At 40.9% G+C, this 25,035-nt stretch overlaps 2 protein-coding genes across 5 annotated transcripts in view; one reads left to right on the plus strand and one right to left on the minus strand.

The window, feature by feature from the left end:
• Positions 1-25,035, plus strand: part of LOC126203958 (trichoplein keratin filament-binding protein) — an 801,925-nt gene that overhangs the window by 22,996 nt on the left and 753,894 nt on the right. The gene's annotated exons all lie outside the window — the stretch shown is intronic.
• LOC126203957 (bromodomain-containing protein 4) overlaps positions 7,043-25,035 on the minus strand; it is a 233,537-nt gene continuing 215,544 nt past the window's right edge. For both annotated transcript variants that reach the window (XM_049938353.1, XM_049938352.1), the window contains 2 exons: positions 23,119-23,349; positions 7,043-10,034 (listed from right to left, as the gene is read on the minus strand). In XM_049938353.1, coding sequence (XP_049794310.1) covers positions 9,714-10,034; positions 23,119-23,349 — 552 coding nt within the window. In that variant the 3' untranslated portion in view covers positions 7,043-9,713. The remainder of the gene's footprint in view (positions 10,035-23,118; positions 23,350-25,035) is intronic.

Here is a 25,035-nt window from a genome sequence, read left to right on the forward strand (position 1 = left end):
GAAATGCAATGAGCTTGTGGGGATTGTAATAGGAAAGGCAAATTGTCAACTTGGGGTTATTGGAAGAATTCTAAGAAAGTGAGATTCATCTGTAAATGAGGCCACAAATAGGACACTATAAAGGAGGCCACGAATAGGACACTAGTGCAACATATTCTTGAGTACTGCTAGAGTGTTTGGGCTCCGTACCAGGTCGGTTTAAAGGAAGACATCAAAGCAGTTCAGAGGCAGGCTGCTAGATTTGTTAACGGGAGGTCAAACAACACGCAAGTGTTACAGAGACGCTTGGGATTTCAAACAGGAATTCCGGGAGGGAAGGCAACAGTCTTTTCAAGGAATACTATTGAGAAAATTTAAAGAACCGATTCTGTCACCTCCAACATGCATTGTGCGTAAAGACCACAAATATAATGTTTGAGAATTAGGGCTCTTACAGAGGCATATAGACAGTTGTTTTTCCCTCATTCTTTTTGTGAGTGGAACACGAAAGGAAAGGACTAGCAGTGGTACAGGGTACCATCCGCCATGTGCCGTAAGGTGGATTGTGGAGTATCGCTGTAGACAAAGATGTCGATCATTCCAAAACCGAGAACATATAATCTGGAAAGCCAAACACTTCCTTCTGGGATACATACACTATGTGATCAAAAGTATCCAGACACTCCCAAGCATTTTGCTGCCACCTACTGCCAGGTACTCCATAACAATGACCTCAGTAGTCATTAGACATTGTGAGAGAGCAGAATGGGGCACCCTACAGAATGATGGACTGCGAACATGGTCAGGTGATTGGGTTTCACTTGTGTCATACATCTGGATGGAAGATTTCAACACTCCTAAATATCCCTAGGTCCACTGTTTCCGATGTGATAGTGAAGAGGAAACGTGAAGGGACATGTACAGCGCAAAAGCATAGAGGCCGACCTCATCTGTTGACTGACAGAGACCGCAAACAGTTGGTCGTTGGATCCATTGCAAGTACTATGACAGTTAGGTGGGAGGTGAGAAAACTTGTATTTCATGGTCGAGCGACTGCTCATAAGCCACACATCACGCTGGTAAATGCCAAATGATGCCTCACTTGGTGTACGGAGCATAAACACTGAACAATTGGACAGTGGAAAAACGTTGTGTGGAGTGACGAAACACAGTACACAATGTGGCGATCCGTTGGCAGGGTACGAGTGTGGCGAATGCCCGGTGAATGTCATCTTCCAGCAGGTGTAGTGCCAACAGTAAAATTTGGAGGCGGTGGTGTTATCATGTGGTCATGTATTTCATGGAGGGGGCTTGCACCCCTTGTTGTTTTGCGTGGCACTATCACAGCACAGGCCTACATTGATATTTTAAGCATCTTCTTGCTTCCCACTGTTAAAGAGCAATTCGGGGATGGCGATTGCGTCTTTCAACACGATTGAGCACCTGTTCCTAGTGCACGGCCTGTGGTGGAGTGATTACATGACAATAACATCCCTGTAATAGACTGGCCTCCTCAGAGTCTTGACCTGAATCCTATTGAACACCTTTGGGATGTTTTGGAACACCAACTTCGTGCCAGGCCTCAACGACCAACATCAATACCTCTCCTCAGGCTGCACTCCATGAAGATTGGTCTGCCATTCCCCAGGAAACCGTCCAGCACCTGATTGAATGTATGCCAGCGAGAGTGGAAGCTGTCATCCAGACTAAGGGTGGACCAGTTGAATTCCAGCATTACCGGGAGGGTGCCACAAACTTGTAAGTCATTTTCAGCTAGGTGTCCAGATCCTTTTGATTTCTATTTTATTTTTATTTAAACATCAATTTCCCTAGGATCAAATTGAGGAGCAAATCTCCAAGGTCATGGAACATGTCAGAACATGAAATTATAACACAAAAGTAATAACAGATAAAAATAAAATGTTTATTAACCCAAAAAAATGTCAAGCCATAAGTTTAAGTAAATGCAATCAACAATACAACAAGAATCGGACTCATTTTTCAAGGAACTCCTCGACAGAATAGAAAGAGTGACCCATGAGGAAACTCTTCAGTTTTGATTTGAAAGCGCGTGGATTACTGCTAAGATTTTTGAATTCGAGTGGTAGCTTATTGAAATTGGATGTAACAGTATACTGCACACCTTTCTGCACAAGAGTTAAGGAAGTCCGATCCAAATATCCTTTAAGAATGGAAAGAGTTACCCCAAAATATAATAACATATGACATAAGCGAATGAAAATAAGCAAAGTAGACTAATTTTTGTGTTGAACAATCCCTCACTTCAGATACTGTTCGAATAGTAAAAATGGCAGCATTAAGTCTTTGAACAAGATCCAGAACATGGGTTTTCCGCGACAGTGTACTATCTATCTGAACATCTAGAAATTTGAACTGTTCAGTTTCACTAATCATATGCCCATTCTGTGAAATTAAAAAGTCAGGTTTTGTTGAATTGTGTGTTAGAAACTGTAAAAACTGAGTCTTACTGTGATTTAGCATTAGTTTTTCTGCAAGCCATGAACTTAGGTCATGAATTGCACTATTTGAAACCAAGCCACTACCAAGCTAGTGTCATCAGCAAACAGAAATATTTCAGAGTTACCCATAATGCTAGAGGGCATACCATTTATATAAATAAGGAACAGGAGTGGCCCCAACACTGATCCCTGCCCCCCCCTGCCCCCCCCCCCCCCACACACACTCTCTCTCTCTCTCTCTCTCTCTCTCTCTCTCTCTCTCTCTCTCTCTCTCTCTCTCTCTCTCTCTTGACCGTACCCCACTCATAGCCCACATCAGCCATTTTCAACATTGTGAATAATGACCATTTGCTGTCCATTGCTAAAGTAAGAAGTGAACCAACTGTGAGCTACGCCCCCGTATTCCATAATGGTCCAACTTCTGGAGCAATATTTTGTAATCAACACAATCAAACGCCTTAGTTAAATCAAAAAATATGCCTAGTGTTTGAAACCTTTTGTTTAACCCATCCAGTAACTCACAGAGAAAAGAGAATATAGCATTTTCTGTTGTTAAACGACTTCTAAAGCCAAACTGTACTTTTGATAGCAAATATATAAAATGATCAATTATCCTTACATACACAGCCTTTTCAATAACTTTAGCAAACACTGATGGCATATAAATTGGTCTAAAATTGTCTACTATCCCTTTCTCCCTTTTTATAAAGCGCATTTAGTAGTGACTATTTTAATCGTTCAGGAAACTGACTATTCCTAAAGGAAAAATTACAAATTCGGTTAAATACAGGGCTAACATGTGCAGCACAGTACTTTAATATTCTGTTAGGCACTCCATCATATCCATGAGAGTCCTTAGTCTTCAGTGATTTAATTATTGACTCGATCTCCCCCTTGTCTGTATCACAGAGGAGTATTTCAGACATCAATCTCGGAAAGGCATTTGCCAGGAAAGTTATGTGATTCCCTGTAGAAACTAAATTTTTATTTAATTCATCAGCAATGCTCAGAAAATGATTGTTAAATACTGTACATATATCTGATCATCAGTAACAGAAATATTTTTACTACAGACTGACTTTATATCCTTGACCTTGTGCTGCTGATCACACTTCCTTCACAACTGACCATTGGTTTTAATTTTATCCTGTGAATTAGCTATTCTATTTGCGTACCACATACTCTTTGCCTTGCTAATAACATTTTTAAGCACCTTACAATACGGTTTGTAATGGACTACTGTAGCTTGATTATGACTACTTCTAACATTTTGATATAATTGCTGCTTTGTTTGATGTGATATCCTTATGCCACTAGTCAGCCACCTGGGCTGCCTACTACTGCTAGTACCCCATTTAGAACATTCTAATGGAAAGCAACTCTCAAAGAGCATGAGAAATGTGTTAAGGAAAGCATTATATTTATTATGTTAGCGGCACTATCAACATCCTGCCACTCTTTTTCCTTGACAGGGTTTAAAAAACTCTCTAATGCTGTTGGATTAACTTTCCTACATAGTTTGTAATTATAAGTGACATTTGTTTGAGTACAAAAGCCATTTAGTGTTAAAATTTGTGCATCATGGTCTGAAAGGCCATTCACTCCTTTACTAACAGAATGCCCATCTAGTAATGAAGAATGAATAAAAATATTGTCTGTGGTTGTGCTACTGTTCCCCTGCACCCTAGTTGGAAAAAACACAGTCTGCATCAGAACATATGAATTTAGGAAATCAACAAACATAGTTTTTCTTGCACCATCATACACAAAATTTATGTTTAAGTCACCACATATAACTAATTTCTGGTACTTCCTACAAAGTGAATCAAGAACCCCCTCTAGCCGAGCAGAAATGCTGTGAAATCAGAGTTAGGGGACCTATAAACAGCAATAATTAGACGTTTCGGTTCACTAAATTCAACTGCTCGTGCACAATATTCGAATATCTGTTCAGTGCAGTGCCGTGATATGTCTATGGACTCAAATGGAGTACTGTTTTCACACATAGCCGCTGCCCCACCCCGCAAGGAACTCGTTGAAAAATAGCCAGCTAATCTGTATTGTGGTAAAGGAAGCCTCTGAATTGTCAAATTATTTAAGTGGCGCTCTGACATACCAATAATTTCAGAGTCAACATCTATAAGCAGTTTACTAACTTTATCTCCAATACCTCTTATATTTTGATGAAATATGCTAATTCCTTCTCTACTTAGAAACATGACGTCCTCTGAAGGTGAATCCTTAGAGGGACTTCCTTTAAGCAGCTATACCTATCAGCTGACTTCAATCTAAAAAAAAGGTGCAGCTCTAACACCAACTACTACAGGAATTCTCCCATGAGTGATCTCACCACCACCCACTACACTGTCACCTATAAGCTTTGCCAGCCTCCCCTTCAGATACCTGTTGAGGTGCAGGCCACGCCTAGTGTAACTTGATCTACTGATAGACCCAACTGGCACCACTGAAACGTGACCCGTGCCCTCTGCCATCAGCGCCCTCCCCAGCCCCACATTAACGCACCTAACAGCCACATTAAGATAAGGCCAATCATCATGCTGAAACAGTTGCACGAAATGCACATTAGTGCCACCAGTTTGAGTAGCTATCTTTACCAGGTCACCACTTACATCATATTCCCTGTCCCTATCGAGACTGTTCCCTGCTCCACCCACTATCACTATCTGATCCTCCTCCGTAAAATCCTTAGTGTTTAATACACAGGACCATAAAAATATGGGGATTTTAATGAGGAGAAAGCTTTAACATTTTTCAGAATGTCTTGCTCAATCTCTTTGTGTTTCATGAAAGACTAACTGCAAGTGTTCCCATTATTACCATCATTGTACGTTCTAATTAAATATTGTCCAAAGAGTCTTTGGTGGATTATGGATAGTTTAAGTAGCAAATAACCGAGAGACTGAGAACATGGCTAGCTTTCAGAGGAATCGTCCTCCAGAGCTGTGGAGGTGGTTACATTCTCCCAACGAGACAGCTCGACTGGAAGTCAAAAGCTAGCATCTTTCTCTGTATTGCTTATTGGTTATCAGTGGCACACCACCTCAACTTTTTGATGAATAGTTGCCTTTAGCCTGTTTATATTCAGATTAAACAATTCATCTGATGTTGACTGCAACACCAAGGTTACATATGACTGAAGCCATATTATGTGCAAGATGAACACAAATGATTAAAGTAACGGAACTGTACATGTGTTTAGAATTCAGTATGATGAGATGCTCCCATATCCTGCAATCAGAACCAACTCCTAAATTTAGCACAGAATGAGAGTGTGGTGTATCTCCCTCTGTGCAATGTTTTGAGAGTCCACAAAGAACCATCTGTTGTTGGGGGTATACCGTGATGAGCAAGTTACTAATCAAAAATATTCTTCCAAGTTCATTGGATGGCATGTCAGGTGAATATGCTTGCTGTGGCAGTAGTGCTACACTGCATTCTTTGAAGAAGGCTTGTGTAATCCATTCCAGTTCTGGCTGGTGTTATCTGGGTGAAATATAAATGTGGAGTTATCTGAAGGAAAGGGGGTGCCTCAACTTCTAAAAACTCTGTGAGGCTATGTTTTACATTCACATCACCATCAGTTTGTGAAAGTTGAGATGCTGTGCATTATTCAGTGGTGTCCAAGTTGTCACAGTTGGCATTTGTCAGCTCAACAAACACTCTGCTAGATTCTTCTCACCAAATTAGTTTCTAACATGTGTGGCCGTATCTGTAGCACAGCAGCTATTGAATGAAAGTGAGGAAGCAGCAGCTTTTTCTCTACATTACTGATTTAAGTATAAATAAATCAAGCACAAATATCATCAGGAAGCATAGTGATAACTTATTCTTAATACAGTTTATTATGTTTCTCGTAAGCTTTATTTCGATGCACTCCTTAATTACATTAGTTCTTTGTCTCGATGTACTCACTTCAGAACCCTCTAATGTGTGTATAATTTTGGCCCCAAAGTTTTGGAGCATCCTGTATACTCTGCTAGCTTTTGATGCACATCTTATAGTGCCAGTGTTTCATAACCTTATTATTTTTATCGTAACAGTTATGTTCTTTGGATACAGTCTATTGCTCAGTAGTTCTTATAAACTGAGATGTACTCAGTATTACCTGTCCAACAGTGGCACTCATCTCCTCGCCCAGAAGTTCACGCTATCTGCTGTAAACATGAAGTGTGGAAAAATTTATTTTGGGGTGGTTGCAGATAGTGTAATTCAATTAAGTTGACAGAGATATTGTTGAATAGTCATTTCCACCTTTCAAAGCTTGACTGTCCATACTTTAATGTGTGTGAGCGACAGATACCGTGTGGTGTTAACATGTAAGCTGACTGGGTTTTTGTGCTAGAGTAGACAGCATACTTTTTCGATGAAGTTTACGTTCAGACAAGAAATAAACTTGGTAACTTACAACATACTTGACTTGAGTCTTGGGTGTATTTAAGGAAGATGGGTGACTGTTTCTTGAAAATGTTTTGTGGTGTTTTTGAAAGATAGTTTCATTGTACATCTTTTGTGTAATATTTTTGTATTTCTGTTATATAAAAATACATAACGAATCCTTAAAAGTATCTAACATTTTGATATTAAATGGGTTATGGAAAACTGTCAGTTACATAATTCTTGTTAAACAGCTAATAGCATTTTTTATTACTAATATCACTTAAAGCTGAATTTCAACATATAAAAACATCAAAAATACAAACTTTTAAATTTTTCTTTCAGTAGGAATTAAATACATTCTGTTTTGAGACCATTCACATGTATAAAAATGCCAAGAATGTGTCCCATTATTTTAGGGATGCTTAATTAACACTATAATCATTTTCATTAGATCTTACAATCTATTAATTATTACAGAAAAATATCAGCTTTTGCAGTTAACTGTAATTGGTAAGAAAAGAAATGGCCCATTAGTATTTGCACAAAATACCAAGTACCCACTGCATTACCAGTGTATAATTAAGAGGTTGCTACTAAATGAAGCTTATGTCAGGAGTTCTAGGCCTTGTTTCAGAAAAAGTATCTTCAGTAGAAGCATCAGTAATTAATTTTCTCTACAGTTACTTCTAAGGAGCATATCAGTGTAAAAAATTTAAATATTCAGTTATTCTTGAAGTGCTTTATCATTTGAGCGATTATTTCAAATTATTAGTGCATCGTTTTCATTTTGGTACTTTTAAAGCAATGGTGACTAGAGGACGATATTGCCATATGTAATATTTTACATTCTGTATTCTTGGTTGTGGGATACATTCTCTGCATATATTCCTTACATCATTCACATACAATGAAAGTCTTCTATAGTACAGCACATTGCACAAACATTTTTTTAAAAAAAGAATAGGTCCTTATATCTCATCGATCAGAGACGTTAGAACATGTCGGTCGAGAGTTCAATGTAGACTTTGCAGCTTGAACACAGCCAGGACCACATATTTTGTCACTTACCATGTCCAATACAGAACATGTTTATGATGTGGTGTCAGTGAAGAGCTGTAATAGATTTCTTGGATATACATAGTAAACTGAGCTTTGTTATTTTTTATGTTCACCGTAAACTATAAACATATTGTAGTTTGAAAACTTCAAAAAGACATAAGCTTGTTAGTTTGAAAATACGTTTGTTTGAGTTATGTGTCTAAGGAATGTTTGTGTTCATCTTTCCTCTGCCAATGAAATGAGCTGCTTTTGGAGAATGTTGCAAATACACTGCACTCCTGTTATTCTTACTTTTTGTGCTTTGTGACTCTGCTGCTGTTTCCATGAGTACAGCATATCAGTGGTGTGGCTCCTATGCAGTATACTATAATGAAAACTGTCCTACATATCATTTTCTGTGATTGTTAGCGTGGTAAGATGTAAGACGAAGAACCTCTGTGGAGATCGGGGGATATTTGTGAAATTTCTGTTTGAGAGTGGGAAGGAGGCATTGACTCAGAAACTAGAAGAAGAAGAAGAAGAAGGTGGATAAATGCAGTTTCATCAGAATGAATCATGAATGGTAGTGAAGTGAGAAGACTGTGCTGTCTACAGTTCTGTTTTTCTGCTTGCCTTTGCTTACACACTATGCTCCAGTGTAATGGATTGGATTGTCTGAATTGTTTCTTAGATACTATTGGGTATCAACCCATATTTGGAGAATCAAATTCCCTCTCTGTAACAGACCAAAAACTGGATATATACTTTGAAGACTGAGATTACGAGTGAGATCGTCAAATATATACACTTTGAAAGACAGTGCCACCTCCATTCAGGTCTAGGGTGTTCACATGATCCCTGAAGAACTGGCACCACTGCAAGAAATAAGGTTGCAGTGAGACTATAGCCAGGCTTTGGGGTCGAAAAGAAAAAATAATTAATAGTCATCTTTATAGTATGCACTAAGTAAGGCTGTATGCCACTTGACATGTTGTGCTCTGTGAGGAATCGATCAAAAATTTTTGTAGTGAGAGTCAAACATATTCATATATGCTTTCTCCTTAAAATCATATGTTGTTTTCTGCCAGGAATAGTTCTGTTTACTTGTAAATTGTACTGAAGCATAATGACGGTTAACGTGGATATTGATTAAGTAAGTAATATTGGAACAACCTGCTTGTGTAGATTATATCATAGAGCAATGGCTTCCATGACTTGGAGGTGAGCTGTCCTTGTGGCTGTTGAAACTAATACATTGACTATCCTGGCTGTGGTTGTCAGAAATCTTAAGAAGCAGATGCTCGATTGCCAGTTTCCGATCTCTGGTTTAAAAAAACTACACAGGTTATTAAACCAAACAGAAGAAAATCTGCAGACAGGTGTCCTAGATGACACTCTCAACTTACTTCAGAATGACGTGGTGAGAGGACGGCATCCAGCTGCGGAAACGTAATAGTAATGAGAAACGTGTGACGGTTGAGTGCCTGCCTTGTGTTAGCCTCGAAGTAGGAACTAGTGTCAGTAAAGACAGGGACCAGATGACTACGATCAACTGCCACGACACTGACTGCATGTCGTTAGTGTCGACTGATCAGAAATGAGCATTTTTAAACTTGCTCTGGTCGTATTTGGAAATAAAGCTAACTCTGAATGTTGGAGCAGGTCATGTATTTGCTGCATCCTCGGAATGGGCAGGTGGTGCACTGGAGCGTCCAACCCGCAAAGTCTCGGCGTGTCCAGGGAGAGACAGCAGTCTTCGTTCGTGTCGCAGCGCCCCCACTCGGAGCTGCCCGCCTCCTCGGGCCGACCGGACTCAGCTCAGCCCAGCTCGGCCAGCACGGAGTTGAGGTCCTCCTGCAGCGTCAGCGACATCTCCTTCTGCTTGAACAGCTCGTCCTTGAGGCGGTCGATGTTGGCCTTGAGCAGGAAGTTGCCCTTCTTGAGGGCGGCCAGCGCGTTCTCGTGCCTCTTGGCCCTCTCCGTGAGGTTCTGCTTCCGCTTCTCCGGCGGCGCGTCGGGCGCCAGGTCTCCGTCGCTCTGCTCCTCCTCGGACTGCTCGCTCTCAGACTCGGATTCGCTTTCCGTTTCGCTCTCCTCTTCCTCCTCCTCATCTTCTTCTTCCTCGTCGTCTTCTTCCTCCTGAAACGGAGAGCCAGGTTCAGTATCTCGGAAAAAATTGTGCGTTCGTACCTGGGTAATAATAAAATCTTTAGCAAAATAAGATTGATCTGCAGGGCTTGTTCCTCTCAAAATATCTGTAACACACACTGTAATATATAAGTATCAAATAATAAAAGAACATCAGTTGCTATTTTTCAATACCTATCAATATACTTGTGTATGTAAATCAATGCATCTTATTTTTTTAAAAGCACTGTTTGTAAAATGAATGCTGCAGCTCACTAACGCCATAGTTAACAAAGGGGCATTCAATTACGCGTGTTTAATTCGACGAATTTACTCGAGAGACTTCTGTGGCTGGGCAGACATCATAGGAGTTCCAAAATGTTCACTTTAGCTTGCAATCACCTCCTTTAAAGGCTCCACAGATGCCTACGATAAATGCTTTAATACACTGGTAACTATAATATGTTTACACACAAAAGTTTTTAATCTGTCGCTTTACCGCAACTACCAAGAAATTGGAATTCAGAAAAATATAATCTTTGAAAAGCGTTCGACAAAAAATTTGAGACATATATGTCATGCAGTTGGATTAGGAAATATAATAGCAACAAACTCTCACAACTTTGACATCATCTCACATTTATGCAATATAAAATAGGGGTTTGCATTCATCATCATCAGTATTTCGCCTGAAACTAGGGTGGTGCTATCAGAGACTGTTGCTGTGAGGGCGTGTAAATGAAGGAGAAGGTGTTTCTTTGTCATTTCCACCTTCATTCAGGAAGTTAGTATTAGTCGCTCTTTACTTAGCGCGGTGGGAAATTTTGGAAATTTGTGATAAGTTCCTAAGGAACCAAACTGCAGAGGTCGTCGGTCGCTAGGCTTACACACTGCTTAAACTAACTTACGGTAGGGACAACGCGCGCGCGCGCGCGCGCGCGCACGGGGAGGACTCGAACCACCAACGGGGTGGGGTGGGGTGGGGTGGGGGGGGAGACCCGCGCGAACCGTGGCAGGGCGCCGAGACCGCGCGGCTATATGGCCCGGCGCAGAGGGAGGCAGTGTGGTGGTGGTGGTCCCCTACTGTCTTGAGATACTCTTAGCTTCATTTGTTTTGTTGTTGCCAGGTGCACCTTTACCTGGCAGGAATGTTTTTTACAGGCAATCAGGATGAAAGGCCGCAAAGTTTGTAATTTTCTGGGTCTTTCTGCCATCTTCGAGACTCTTCGTGGGAATTTTATTTATCCAAGAATATAAACGTTTTCACGACTCTCTTTTAGCGGGGGGGGGGGGGGTATAATGACCAGCCGTAGCACCCTTTATCCGCTATATTTTAGGTAGAACCTTCTAAAGGAGTACTTATTGACGATGATATTCACATTGGAAAAACACAATCTGTAGTTTCGTAAACACCTCACTTTAGGCCATAATAATCCAGGAGAGAAACAAATAAAGGTATTATATCATATTGACATAACTCAAGCAGTAGCAAGACGGGCGCTATCGACACCAGAGCAGCGCCTTTCTCTCTGTAGCGTGTAGCGGGCATCTGTTTTACGATTTGTCACTCCATGTGTAACAGTCTCTTCATATTGGCGTACTGCGTTCTGTACTGTCTGTTCTATATTTTGCGGGGGAGCGAGCAGTAGCTCTAGCTGTGTATGCATACCGTTGTGAATTTCACTGCTTCTTTCATAATCATTCAAAGCGCCTGGCGTTCGAAAAGACCAGAGTCCAGCATGATCAAGTCTGCAGAATCCCCGCAATGTGTTTATAGTACTCCACATTTCATTTCTGGAGAAATTATAAACCCACGCGCAAAAATATTTGCCTTGTTTCTTGTTGCAAACCTTATTTACGCGACAGTCTCTTATAATAGCAGCGTCTCACTGTGTTACAAAGTAAAAAAAAATTTCCAAGTGCCTCTGTGGCTATGTGCAAGGTATTTACACAGAAGTCTATTTTTCGTTTTATTGTGACAGATAAACTTGGTTCCATGTTGTAAGTTTCCAGTAAAATATACCGGTACACATACACATATCGGTAGTATCACCTCTTAAGAATCTTTGTATGCACCAGGAAAAGTTGGCAAGCAGATATGAATCTGCATTAATGCCATACTGCTCTAATACTTGACACCAGAGCTATACGTGCATGCACGCTGCCAAACACAATATGTTTTGTTGTTAAGAAACTGGAGAAGAACATGGTGGGTATCTAATTGGTGTTGTGTTATTGTTGTCGTGGTCTTCAGTCCGAAGAGTGGTTCGATATAGCTCTCCATGCATTTTAACACTAGAACGGCGGAAGGGGTGAAAATGACCCCTTTCATACGTTTTTCGTTCATTGTCATATCCAATTTATTTACTTCGTTAATGAAATTATATGACTTCTAATTTTTCTCCTCTTTCTGAGGTTGTTTTAGTATCTACAAAATATTTTAATTTTCTTCGTCATTTCATTCAGTATACCTAGAACGGCGGAAGGGGTCAAATTGACCCCATTATAATTTATCTTCTGAATATAAGTAAATTATCCAACAATACAGCGGCAACAGTGAGCAGTAACGCATTGTTGCAACTTGGCACGTGTACTTCCAGCCAGCCACTGCTTATGTTATGCCACTGAGGCAGTCTTTGTCCGTGAAACACGTTTTCGAACATGCATCGTCAGCATGAACTTTCTGATGAAGAAGTGTTATATTTCTTAGAGAATTCCGACGTTGAATTGGAAATTGACTTCACTGATGAAGATGATGATTATGTTCCTGACACAAGTGAAGATGAAGACATTGTGAACGATGGGCGATTAGTGGAGGAGGATTCAGATGCTGATATACGTCAGTCATCACCTCTTTCAACACAGCAGGTACAGTTGGAAGTGTGTACAAAGATAATTGCAAGGGATGGAACCGAGAGGCAGATTGGAAATTATTCATCTTCTGGAAGGCGGTCAGCTGTGAATGTTATGAAGGAGAGAGGAGGTCCCACTGCTTATGCTTGCCAACGACTAGACAGGTCTGTCATCAGTGCCTTCCGTCTTATTTTTGATGAAACACTGCTATGTCTCATGAAGAAATACACAGAATCAAATCCTCGAAAAGTACTAAAAAACAATGACTGGACTGTGTCACTCGAGGAATTGGAGAAACTGATAGCCATCATGTATGTTTGAGGTGTATTGTGCACAAAAGGTATGTCTGTGGATTATCTCTGGTCGCACTCTTGGGGGCCTGCTTTTATGAAGGATATTATGCCAAGGGACATATTTCAGAAACTTCTCAGATTTCTCTGTTTGGTGAAAAATTAACCTGGGCTGAACGCCTGGCAGCCAACAAATTCGCTCTAGTATCTGAAATTTGAGATAACCATTGACTAGCAGCTGTTACCAAGCAAAGCAAAATGCAGGTTGATTCAATTCATGTCCTACAAACCAGACAAATTTGGTCTCAAATTCTGGTTGGCTGTTGATGTAAGTACATTTTAATGCTTTCCCATACCTCGGCATAGAGGACACACAGAGAGAGAAACAAACACTTGGTGAGTATGTCGTTCTTTGTCTCATGGAGCCATTTGTAAATCAAGGAAGAAATGTGACCACAGACAACTTCTTTACGTCTCTTCAACTTGCCAAAAAATTCAAAAAAAAGAAAACTTCATTAGTTGGTGCAATGAACAAGTTCTGCCGTGAAATCCCCAACGAAGTAAGGAAGGCGAATGCTGAAATACACTCCAACACAATACTGCATATTAGTGGCAACACAGACTGTGCCTTACAGCACACCAAAGAAAGAAGAATAAAAATATCATTCTTCCGAGTACGCTGCATGCTGAAGCAGCAATAAGCAAGGAAGGAAAGAAAAAACCTGAAACCGGAACATTCTACAAAGCAACAAAGTACAATGTGGACATGTTTGATCGAATGACCCATAAATGTACTACGAAGGTTGCCTGTAAGAGATGGCCAATGCATGTCTTCTACAACATAGTGGACATGGCGGCAATAAATATATGGGTCATCTACAACATTGTAACGAACAAGAAAATGGAAAGGAAGTAGTTCATACTTCAGGTGGCAAATCAACTCAAGGGAACGAAAGAGCAAGAACATCAGGCAGAGGAAGAGAATATGGGACTGAAATTACCTAGAAAGCGGAGGAAATGCCAAATCAGCCTCTGTAAAGACAAAAAGACCAGCGAAAACTGTGTAAAGTGCCACGAAGCTGGGTGCGAAAAATGTGCGCGCAAAACAGAAATCACCTGAGCCCAAGTGCGTCTAGCAGCTTCAAATGACTTGAGTGGAAAGTAATACAGAGCTGTTCGTAAAACACATGAGTAAAATGGAACAAATATACTAAAAGTGTTTAGAAGGTTGTATGAATAATTAATAAATTAAAATCTGTAGTTAAGAAACTTGTTAACAGTAGCAACAATAAATTTGTATAATACATTGTTGTTCAAATAAATTAGTTCAAAAATGGTTCAAATGGCTCTGAGCACTATGGGACTTAACTTCTGAGGTCACCAGTCCCCTAGAACTTAGAACTACTTAAACCTAACTAACCTAATGACATCACACACATCCATACCCGAGGCAGGACTCGAACCTGCGACCGTAGCGGTCGCGCGGTTCCAGACTGTAGCGCCTAGAACCGCTCGGCCACCCCGGCCGGCAAATAAATTAGTAATTATTATTTATAATTGTAAATACTCGCTGAGATTACTAGAAATAACGTATGGATTAACATACACTAAAAAAGTACTTGTTTAAGTCAAATATGAAAATAATTTATGTGGAGTCAAAATTACCCCTTTCCGCCATTTTAAGAATGTCGGAAACTCCGCCGTTCTAGTGTTAAATCCACCTACCCATCTAATCTTCAGTATTTTTCTACAGTAAATTATTTCAAACTCTTCAGTTCTGTACTCCTTATTGTCTTAAGTTTCACTCCCTAACAATCTACACTATAGACAAATACTTTCACAAAGAGTTCCGAACACTTAGTTTATATTAGAGTAGGCTAGCGCGCGCTGCTTCACTCGCGTAGACTGTTCTTTTAAGTGAAGTTTTATGTTCACAAAATAAAACACCTTCTAAACTTTTCGCGCTGATTAAGGCAATAGAGGCATAGTCTTTTCAGAATGTACTTCCGGCCAAAAAGCGATTCTGTTGGCTTCAGTCCAGGCCAAAGTTTTTGTTAATCAGGCCTTTTGTGTTCTCAGGGAGATATTTCCATAGCAACTTTCATCCCGTAACATGTATTTCTCAATTCTAACTGAGAAGTGCAATACCAGTTTTCATAAATTTACCTTCAATTTTTTTTAATATAAAGATAATTTTCTTAAAAATTTTGATCCCCTGTTGTACCTCTTAGGGGTAGAATTTCCAGAAACACTGAATCATGTATTGATTTTTTAACCGAAAAGTCAAATATCAATTGCCATAGATGTAGCCGTAAATATCCTGTAGTTCTTTAGTAATTATTTACTTTCAAAAAAGCCTTTACCCGCTGTTTTATCCCCTAAGTGGGTGAGTTTCCAAAAATACTGAAACATTTTTTTTAATTTTCTGGCTGAGAAACCAAATACCAGTTTTCGTAGTTCTAGCTTCAAAAAAACCCTTGATAGCGACATACTTTCAAAAAGCCTTTCATCTCCTATTTCACCTCCTTAGGAGTGGAATTTCGGACAATCTCCTCTTAAACGATGGGTACAGTTTAATACCCACACCCTCTCCAATCTTCAAATTTCCATCCTTAGCGATGTTGCCTGGGTGATGATGAGTCAGTCCGACAGGACATTGCCTTTCATATACAGGGATTTTTAACAAATTTCTATTTTTCAGAACTGCTTTCTCTGCTACTGTCAACCTGCATTTTATATTTCCTACTTACAGCCATCACCTGTTATAGCAAAACTCATCTACTAATTTTAATGTCACATTTCCTTATCTAATTTCCTCATCTAATTTCCTCAGCATCACTTGATTTGATTAGATCACATTCCATTACCCTTGTTTTTCTTTTGCTGGTTTTCATCTTACAATAATTTCTTTTTCAAGTTAGTATCCACTGCATTCAGCTGCTCTTTCAAGTCTGTGGCTCTCTCTGACAGAATTACTATGTCATCGGCAAACCTCAATATTTTTATTTCTTCTCCCTGAATTCTATTTCCCTTTCCAAATTTCTCCCCGTACACTGGGAATTCTATGATCTACAAACGACTCCAATCCATGAAAGACTCCTTCATTCGCCTACTGTGCCTATGGAAAGAGGTGGTATTCTGCTGGCTACAAGCCCATATAGCAACAATGAGGTGGGGGGAGGGGGTGCAGCAGTTACGGATGCCTGCACTCTACGACGTAAAGTCCCCCAGCCCACAGTGGTCTTACTGCGTGACGCCACTTGTTTCGACATCTGACACTCCAGTCCAAAGGCTTGAGATTCACTCTGGACTTGATACAAGGATTTTTGTCTGACTTCTTTCTTTCATCTTTGTCAGTGAACTGTTTACCTGAAAAATGCAAAGTTTGATTCGATTTATACTGTAGATTCAGCCATAACTGCCTGGACAAGTCAGTTCAGAGGTCAGGAGGAGGCAAGGACATACCACCTTGGTTCAAATGGCTCTGAGCACTATGGGACTGAACATCTGAGGTCATCAGTCCCCTAGAACTTAGAACACTTAGAACTACTTAAACCTAACCAACCTAAGGACATCACCCACATCCATGCCCGAGGCAGGATTCGAACCTGCGACCGTAGTGGTCGCGCGGTTCCAGACTGAAGCGCCTAGAACCGCTCAGCCACACCGGCCGGCGGCGTACTACCTCTAATAGGACCGTATCCTTTCTGTTCTGTGCTTGTCTTTGTTTTAATATCAGCGATTGTGGTGCTAAATGTTTCGTGGGTATGCCTCCCAATTTGGAATTTATTTAGATGGATTTTGGGAGACAGCTCCAGTATTCTGCTTGCAGCCAGTAGGAACTAACAACAGCCATTGCAGAACTTAGGGTACTATAGTGAATCACCGAGGTGTTAATGACAGCTGTACCTTAAGTTGCACTTTCTAACAAGACGACAGTCTGTTATTTGACTGGGGATTTCGTAAGCGTAGCATTGGTAACCAGACAAACCTCCGCTGGGCAGTGTAGTTTTAACGTGTTTTTTCTGTTGGAACACGTGTTCATTTTTAAACTTCAGTTTGAGACGAGCATTGGAGTTACGTGAGCAGTAATGAATATAAAATGTGGTAATATGTACATGGGAAGTAAAGTGCATGATGAAGCGAAAGCAAAATAATTAATATATTTCAAGAGATTGTGATAGAAGATTATTCAACGGAGTATCGCTGTATGAACACAGAGCCAAATAATTAAGGGTAAGAATAGTGTGCAGTAGCAAGAAGTGATAAGTGCCCGTATATCAAGTTTAAAATAATTCCCAGGGATTGAATGGTACATAGTGTAGGGAAGCAGCCTACTCACGCCATAGTAAATTCACATCAGTCTTTCCATTGTGTGCCAGCCAGTCCGCTGTAACTAGCTCTGACGTCATAAATGTTGCACAATACTTTAAAAATCAAGCAAATAACCTAAATTAATATGTGTTGAATATCAGTTCGATAACTTTAACCATTTTCGAAATATGGACGTTTTTCTGTAAAAATCATTGGCGCAACAGAAAAGAGCTAGAAACTTAAAAATTTGTAATTAGATTCCTTTTTCATAATTATTTAATATAAACAGTCTTCTGGATCTCAAAAATTAAGATTTTAATTGAAATTCATGATTTTCTGGGTTTTGTCGTAAAAATTAAGGAAGCAAGATAGATTAAGTAGGCTAATAAATAAGGCTAGGATGTTTATATTTAAGTAGAATGGAGATCCGCTATAACCATAAAGATGTGAGAAGTTTCATTTGAATAACTATAAAACTATAGCGATAGCGTATCTCCAAAGGGCCAGTTCAGAGCTCGTCTACTGCGTGCAGTGTAATTAAATTAATTCTCTCGCCCAAAAGATTTAACTTAGCCACGTCAAACTTTTATTAAGATTACTTACCTGTGTGCTGAATGCACATGTAAATTGAGAGCTTCATCGGCCATCAGCAAAAGAAGCTATGATTTATTCAATAACTTAATGTGGTGCATTACTAGCCCAGCGGCTAGTCGGGAGAGCCGATTTGATCAGGCGTTTCCTTAGCCGTCCGCACCGCGGCTTTATATATAAGAACGCTGCGCGAGGAAGAAAGGCCCCAGTTCTCTCCAGACGCTGAATAGCACGCCATCTATGTCGGGAGTCGCGTCGCGTCGGTATCATTGCTATAGACAGCCTTGGATGCCGTATTAAGTTACTCGGGATATGCGTAACCATGAAATCATTTTCGAGTGAAGTGTTAATTCTGGGTTGACTTTAATGATCTATCTTCAGTTTGCGTATGTCGTATTTTCACGTGCCGCCGCGGGACAGACATTCTACCATTATTTAGCGTGGCGTTTGATGAAACATTATCATCAAATTATGGCGAGCATTCACTTAAACTTTTAATTTGGACAGTTATAGTTGCATCAGCGCATTAGACTCTGAACTGCTCTGTTAGTCAGATTGTGTGGATTCTTCTTTTTTTTTCATCTGTGACTTTCAGAATATACTTAACTATTTTAATCAAAATAGTTTTTGATTATGAATCCCAGACAATCTCCTAATTCCTCAGAGCTATAAGCTGCAGCTTAAGTGTGTTTCTCAGATGAAGTGGGCACTAGGAATTCTAATTACAGGCTTCACGTTTTGCTAATCACTTTCTGGTTGCCAATATTGTAGTTAGAGAGCCAGTGTTGAGAACGGCGAAAGACAGCATAAATAACATTATAAATAATAGGAACTGGTTTTACATTCTACAAACCAAACATTTATATAAACCACATATATTCCTACCAGCCGCCCCACAATAGGCTATCTGATCCAAAGTATTCGCACATCGCTATGTAATGTGGAATTGACCGCTAGATGTCACTTGAGGCGGGGAATATTGTGTTGTCGGTAGAGAAGCAGTATTCAGTCAGGAGAGCTCAGTGACTGCGAACGTGGACCAGTTATTGGATTTTATCACCTGGGTCCTCCGTTCTAAAGCTGCCCATGTCGACTGATGGTGGTGTGGATGAGAAGTGGGTACGCACAGGGACAAAGACAGCTAACTCAAGACCAGGCAGACCTCTTATAGTGACGAACGGAGAATGTGGAGCATTGTGAAGAGTGGTTGTAAAAAATCGCATGCAATCTGCGGAAGGGATCACTCGTGAATTTCAGAGTGCTACCACCAGTCCATCGAGCCTGTTCATAAGGAGTTAAAGAGAATGGTCGAGCAGCTCTTCATAAGCCACACCTTTATGTAATCAGTGTAAGTGACACTTGCAAAGAACGACTGGAAACGAGTGATTCGGGGTGATGACACTACACCCTGTGGCAATCTGATGGAAGGGTTTGGATTTTGCGATTGACTGGAGAACGTCATCTGTCATCGCGTGTGGTGCCAACAGTAAAGCACGGAGGAAGTGGTGTTATGGTATGAGGGCTTTTATCGTGGTTAGAGAGTGGTTACGTAATTGTGCTTAATAAAGTGCTAAATATGGAAGAATATGAACATATTTTATAGCATTCTATGCTGCCTAAAGTAGAGGAACAGTTGGGAGACTGTGACTGATTTTATCAGTATGACAATGCACACTGTCCTAAAGCAGAGCCTTTGGAAACTTGAAAATTTGTGGTAAGTTCCTATGGGACCAAACTGCTGAGGTGATGGGCCCCTAGGCTTACACACTACTTAATCTAACTTAAACTAAATTACGCTAAGGACAGAAAACACACACACACACTCACTCACTGATGACCGAGGGAGGACTCGAACCTCTGAGCGGGGAGCCGCGCCAACCGTGACGACAAGGTGCTTTAGACGGCGCGGTTACCCTGCAGCGCCTCTGAGGAAACGTTTTGCTGCCTAGAACATTCCTAAAATGGACTAGCCTGCCCTGAGTCCTGACATGAATCCTTTGGGATGAAGTAGAGCGTCAACATCGCTGCTGACCCCAGCGTCCAACATTTTTGGTTTCGGGTCTTGAAGAATGGGTCGCTGTTCGTCCACAGACATTTCATTGAAAGTGTCTCGAGGCGAATTCAAGCCGACGTAAAGGCAAAGACTGTAGCCACGTGCATACGTTTGATCAGATGGTGTATTTACGTTATGCTACAGAGTAAAGTGGATTGTATAAACAGTTCTCTGTGTACTTGTCACGTTAATTCTCGATGAAAATACGAGATTTCGCGTATAACGACCATTGTCCAGCATTTCATGGCATTGGGTATCTGTGAGATTGTTACCTTTTCGAGTCAGTTGCTTTCTTGCAATGGGCTATGTGATAGATGTACTGGCAGATGGCAGAAGTTAAGTTGTGAGGGCGGGTCGTGAGTTGAACTTACAAGGGGAGGCCGCCAATTGTGAAATTCAGATTCGATTCATACTGCACATAATAAAAGCTCATGGCCAGAGGTGTAATGTGGCAAAGCACCAAGATGCACTTCTCAGCCGTTGTCGAGAAAATCGACAGTTAAAAGAAACCGTTGCGGTGAAATACTCTCTGCGATTAATAACTTTTCTTCAGCGTCGTGGCGCAGCGGTAAGCGCTCGGGTTCGTAATCCGAAGGTCGCCGGATCGGATCGGATCCTGCGCCATGCAACTTTTATTATTATTTGTTTTTTTGTAATTCAAATATATATATATATATATATATATATATATATATATATATATATATAGAGAGAGAGAGAGAGAGAGAGAGAGAGAGAGAGAGAGAGAAACATAACACGTGGGAAAAATATATATAAAAACAAAGATGATGTGACTTACCAAACGAAAGCGCTGGCAGGTCGATAGACACACAAACATACACACAAAATTCAAGCTTTCGCAACAAACTGTTGCCTCATCAGGAAAGCGGGAAGGAGAGGGAAAGACGAAAGGATGTGGGTTTTAAGGGAGAGGGTAAGGAGTCATTCCAATCCCGGGAGCGGAAAGACTTACCTTAGGGGGAAAAAGGACGGGTATACACTCGCACACATACACATATCCATCCATATATATAATTTCCCAGCAATCAGTTGCAACAATTATGCATATAATAAATTGTTGAAAGTCGTTTGTCGTGGAAAAATAAAACTTGAAATAAAACGCAATATCACAAATAATATTCAAGTGGATACAACTTACTGATAAGTTCGGTATACACTCGCACATAATTAACAATTAGTGACCAGAAGTAGCTGGAGTATCGCATGAACCAGAGTGATAGTTATCATAGAAACATGGAAAGCAGAAAGCAGCACGACATCGAGCACATCTGATAAACGATGCGTTTTTACAAGAACAATTGTTTTTTAAATTATCTGTTGGGAAACACACCTGATTGACATTCTGAAAAATTGTTCTATCGTTCGTCAGGTTTGGTGCATACCACGCGTATCGTATCATATCGGCAAAAATTGGAGAAGAGAATTGGTGGTGGACGATGGATTGGATTTATTTCAAGTGTATATATATACTTGAAATAAATGTACACTTATTTTTTTTGTGTAGTTCAAATGTATATACACACACACACACTATTTGTTTCTTTTGTAATTCAAATGTACACACACACACACACACACACACACACACACACACACACACACACACACGTGTGTGTGTGTGTGTGTGTGTGTGTGTGTGTGTGTGTACATTTGAATTACAAAAAAACAAATAATAAAAAAAGTTGCATGGCGCGAGAATCGATCCGGCGACCTTCGGATTACGAACCCGAGCGCTTACCGCTGCGCCACGACGATGTAGAAAATTATTAATCGTAGAGAGTATTTCACCGCAACGGTTTCTTTTAACTGTCGATTTTCTCGACAACGGCTGAGAAGTGCATCTTGGTGCTTTGCCACATTACACCTCTGGCCATGAGCTTTTATTATGCACAGTATGAATCGAATCTGAATTTCACAATTGGCGGCCTCCCCTTGTTAGATTGCTCAGTTGAGGTAGCACATTCTTGTGAAAGGCAAAGATCCTGATCTGGGACACAGTTGTTAAATGGCAGGAAATTTCAGTGGTGGTTAATGTGGATAGCTTCAATCTTCATCGAGAATTAACGAGATAAGTGCACCGAGAACAGTTGATGTAACGGATTCGTTGCAAAATACTCTACGATTATCGTAAACAAACAACTATAAAGATCATTTGGAAATAATCCAGGAAAACAGAGCTGAGAGTGAAAGTTGTGTTGCAATAACAGTGGAAACTTTGAATGCGAACTTGAACATTATGGTTGAGATTTCATATTTGTTAAATAAAGTGCCCTTATTTTTCACACTTGACTTGTTATGAATTATACGATATAGCTGGCTGTTCCAGCTCGCGTAGTGGTGGGGAGCCTTGAGTCCACTGCACAGGGGGTCAAGTGTGCTCTGAAGACCGACAGTCAGGTGCGTGGAATATGGCCGCCCGGCGGGTAGCCACTACTCGCTGCGCCTGCCCGCGAGTGAGCTGAGCGGCAGGAGCTGCAAGAACTTAATAATATGTCATGCTACGGCAGCTGATTATTTGAATTAATACGACTGATGGTCAAAATACATTTAAATCGAAATACCGATATGGGAGGGGCACTACGCTCACTGTCACAGCTGCTTTTGTTTACCCGTTTGTAGAGTCTACCCTCCAAACACTTATCCCCGTGGTGCACCCTTTTCACTGCAGTGTATAGCTTTTAACGGTCGCTTCTTTGATTTTTTTGAGTCAGTCATGAGGCTGCAAATGCATGCCGGGCAGAATGAGTCCACTGCAGTGGATTGCGTGCATTTGCAGGTTCACGACTGATTGAAAACGCCAAAGAAGCGACAGCTGTCCGCAGCAGTGGACACGGCGCATCATAGGGTTAAATTGCAGTTGCCTTGCTTACATTGGCGAACACTGACAAGCGCGAGGTGTGGGAGAAGAGGGAAGGGAAGGCGAAGGAGGGGTGCGGGTAGACGGGAGCGGGGAGCGCGCCTCGCCTCAAGTTACCTTCATGAGCTTGGCCATCTTGTCAACCTCCTTCTGCAGCAGGCGGTACTTGTGGCGCTCCTGGCGCAGCGCCTTCTGCTCGCGCCGCAGCTGTTCGCGCAGCGCCTTGCGCTCGTTCCTGGAGGCCGCCTCCTTGTCCTTGTAGCTCTTCAGCTTCGTCGCCAGCAGCCTCAGCTCGCGCGCCTGCCGCTTCTCCTTTAGCGCCGCCGCGTTCTCCGCGTTCTCCTCCTCCTGCACCGCCAGTGTCAACACTGCTCTGAGACTGCCCGCCGCAATTACGTCGCGTAGTCGCAAGTAAAGTTTTAACGATCACCTCGAAAAATAATGGTACTGCGGCGCCACAGTACCGAAGCACGCTACTACAGGAACCACAACGAAGTGGCGAAGCGTCGTGCGGTGATTTGTTTGCGGCAGCAGCAGAAGTGGGGGCATGTACCCGAAACCAAACAAAAACTTTATCACGTAACTTTATTTTCTTGAGGTGATAATTAAAACTTCGTGACTACCCCTCGTACACAGATAAATAACACATTACACAACAAAGGTCTTAACTACTGCGAGGAACTCCTGTACAAAATAGAAGTGTGCTACAAAAAAATGGAAGGAACATAGCACGTCTCGTCGACAGCGTGGTTAATAGAGACGGAGTGCAAGCTCGGATTGTTTAGAGTATGAGGAAGCAAATCGGTCGCGCCCTTTAAAAGGAACCATCCCGGCATTTGCCTTAAGCACTTTAGGAAAATCACGGAACACGTAAATCTGAATGACCGGACGGGGATTTGAACTGTCATCCTCCCGAATGCTTGTCCTGTGTGTTAACCGCTGCACAATCTCCCTCGGTCTGTGCCACAAAGAAACATTTCAATTTCACCTTATCTTGAGCCCTCAGATTTTCACCTTTTCCGCACTCTATCGAGCAGCATTCGAGGGACTTCGTTTCTGGATGAAAATGCACTCCGAACATGGCTTGGTAAGTTCTTTGCCACAGAACCACATGATTTTTACAGTCGCAGAGTCGAAAAGTTATCTCGGCATTGGAAGACTGTAAAATAGTGAAGGAGAATATATTATTGATGACTAAAGTATCTGTCACGCGTATCTGTTGTGTTTATTAAACGTATGGAAAAATGCTACGAACTCGTGCACCAATCCAATATCAAGTAGAAAGGAAGGATCCTACAATTTAGAAAATTGTCCCTTTGGACATTTGAAACAAATAAGATGTAGAAGACATGCGCAGACGAAAAAGCATTTTCCTGGCTAAAGATGTCTGAGGCAGCAAATGGGGGGAGGGGCCTATAACATGGAGTAAATGCTTAAAGGGAGTTAAAAAGGTATTGTGCATATAAAATGTATATTTATATTTTTATGGAAAATTGTTGTACAGAGTTTTCTCTTTAATTTGAAGTATGTTTCGTTGATTTGGATGACTGTAAGTATTTTTATTTTGAAATGATTTACATTACAAGTAATTTCTCTAGGTTCTATGAGCACTTGTTCAGTTACAATGAATTGAGTGCTCTACAACGCGGTGATTTATAGCAAACATCCTGCCGCATAGGTTTGTTTCTTTGGTTTATGTGATATCACTTCCTATTTGTGGTATAATAATACATGATGTCACCCACATTTTATAAGGCACATTGCGCCTTTCATTGTGTATATTCAGACTTGTTGCTCATTGAGTTTAGTTCCTCTTTTTAATATCGCTCCACGAGAGGACTTACTCAAGAAGAGAAGAAATAAGGGAAGTAGATTCTATAGAACATGTCCTGTTGGGAAGCTTGCATCCAGAGAATGCACTGAACAAAGTTGTAAACAACCAACTGCTTCTTCCAAGAAGCAGCTTGTGAACAAAAGTGGTACCAGTGCCAGTGATATCAGTTTAATATTAGGTTTAAGTGTACTAAAAAATGT

This window comes from Schistocerca nitens, chromosome 9, assembly GCF_023898315.1.
Source record: "Schistocerca nitens isolate TAMUIC-IGC-003100 chromosome 9, iqSchNite1.1, whole genome shotgun sequence".
NCBI lineage: Eukaryota > Metazoa > Arthropoda > Insecta > Orthoptera > Acrididae > Schistocerca > Schistocerca nitens.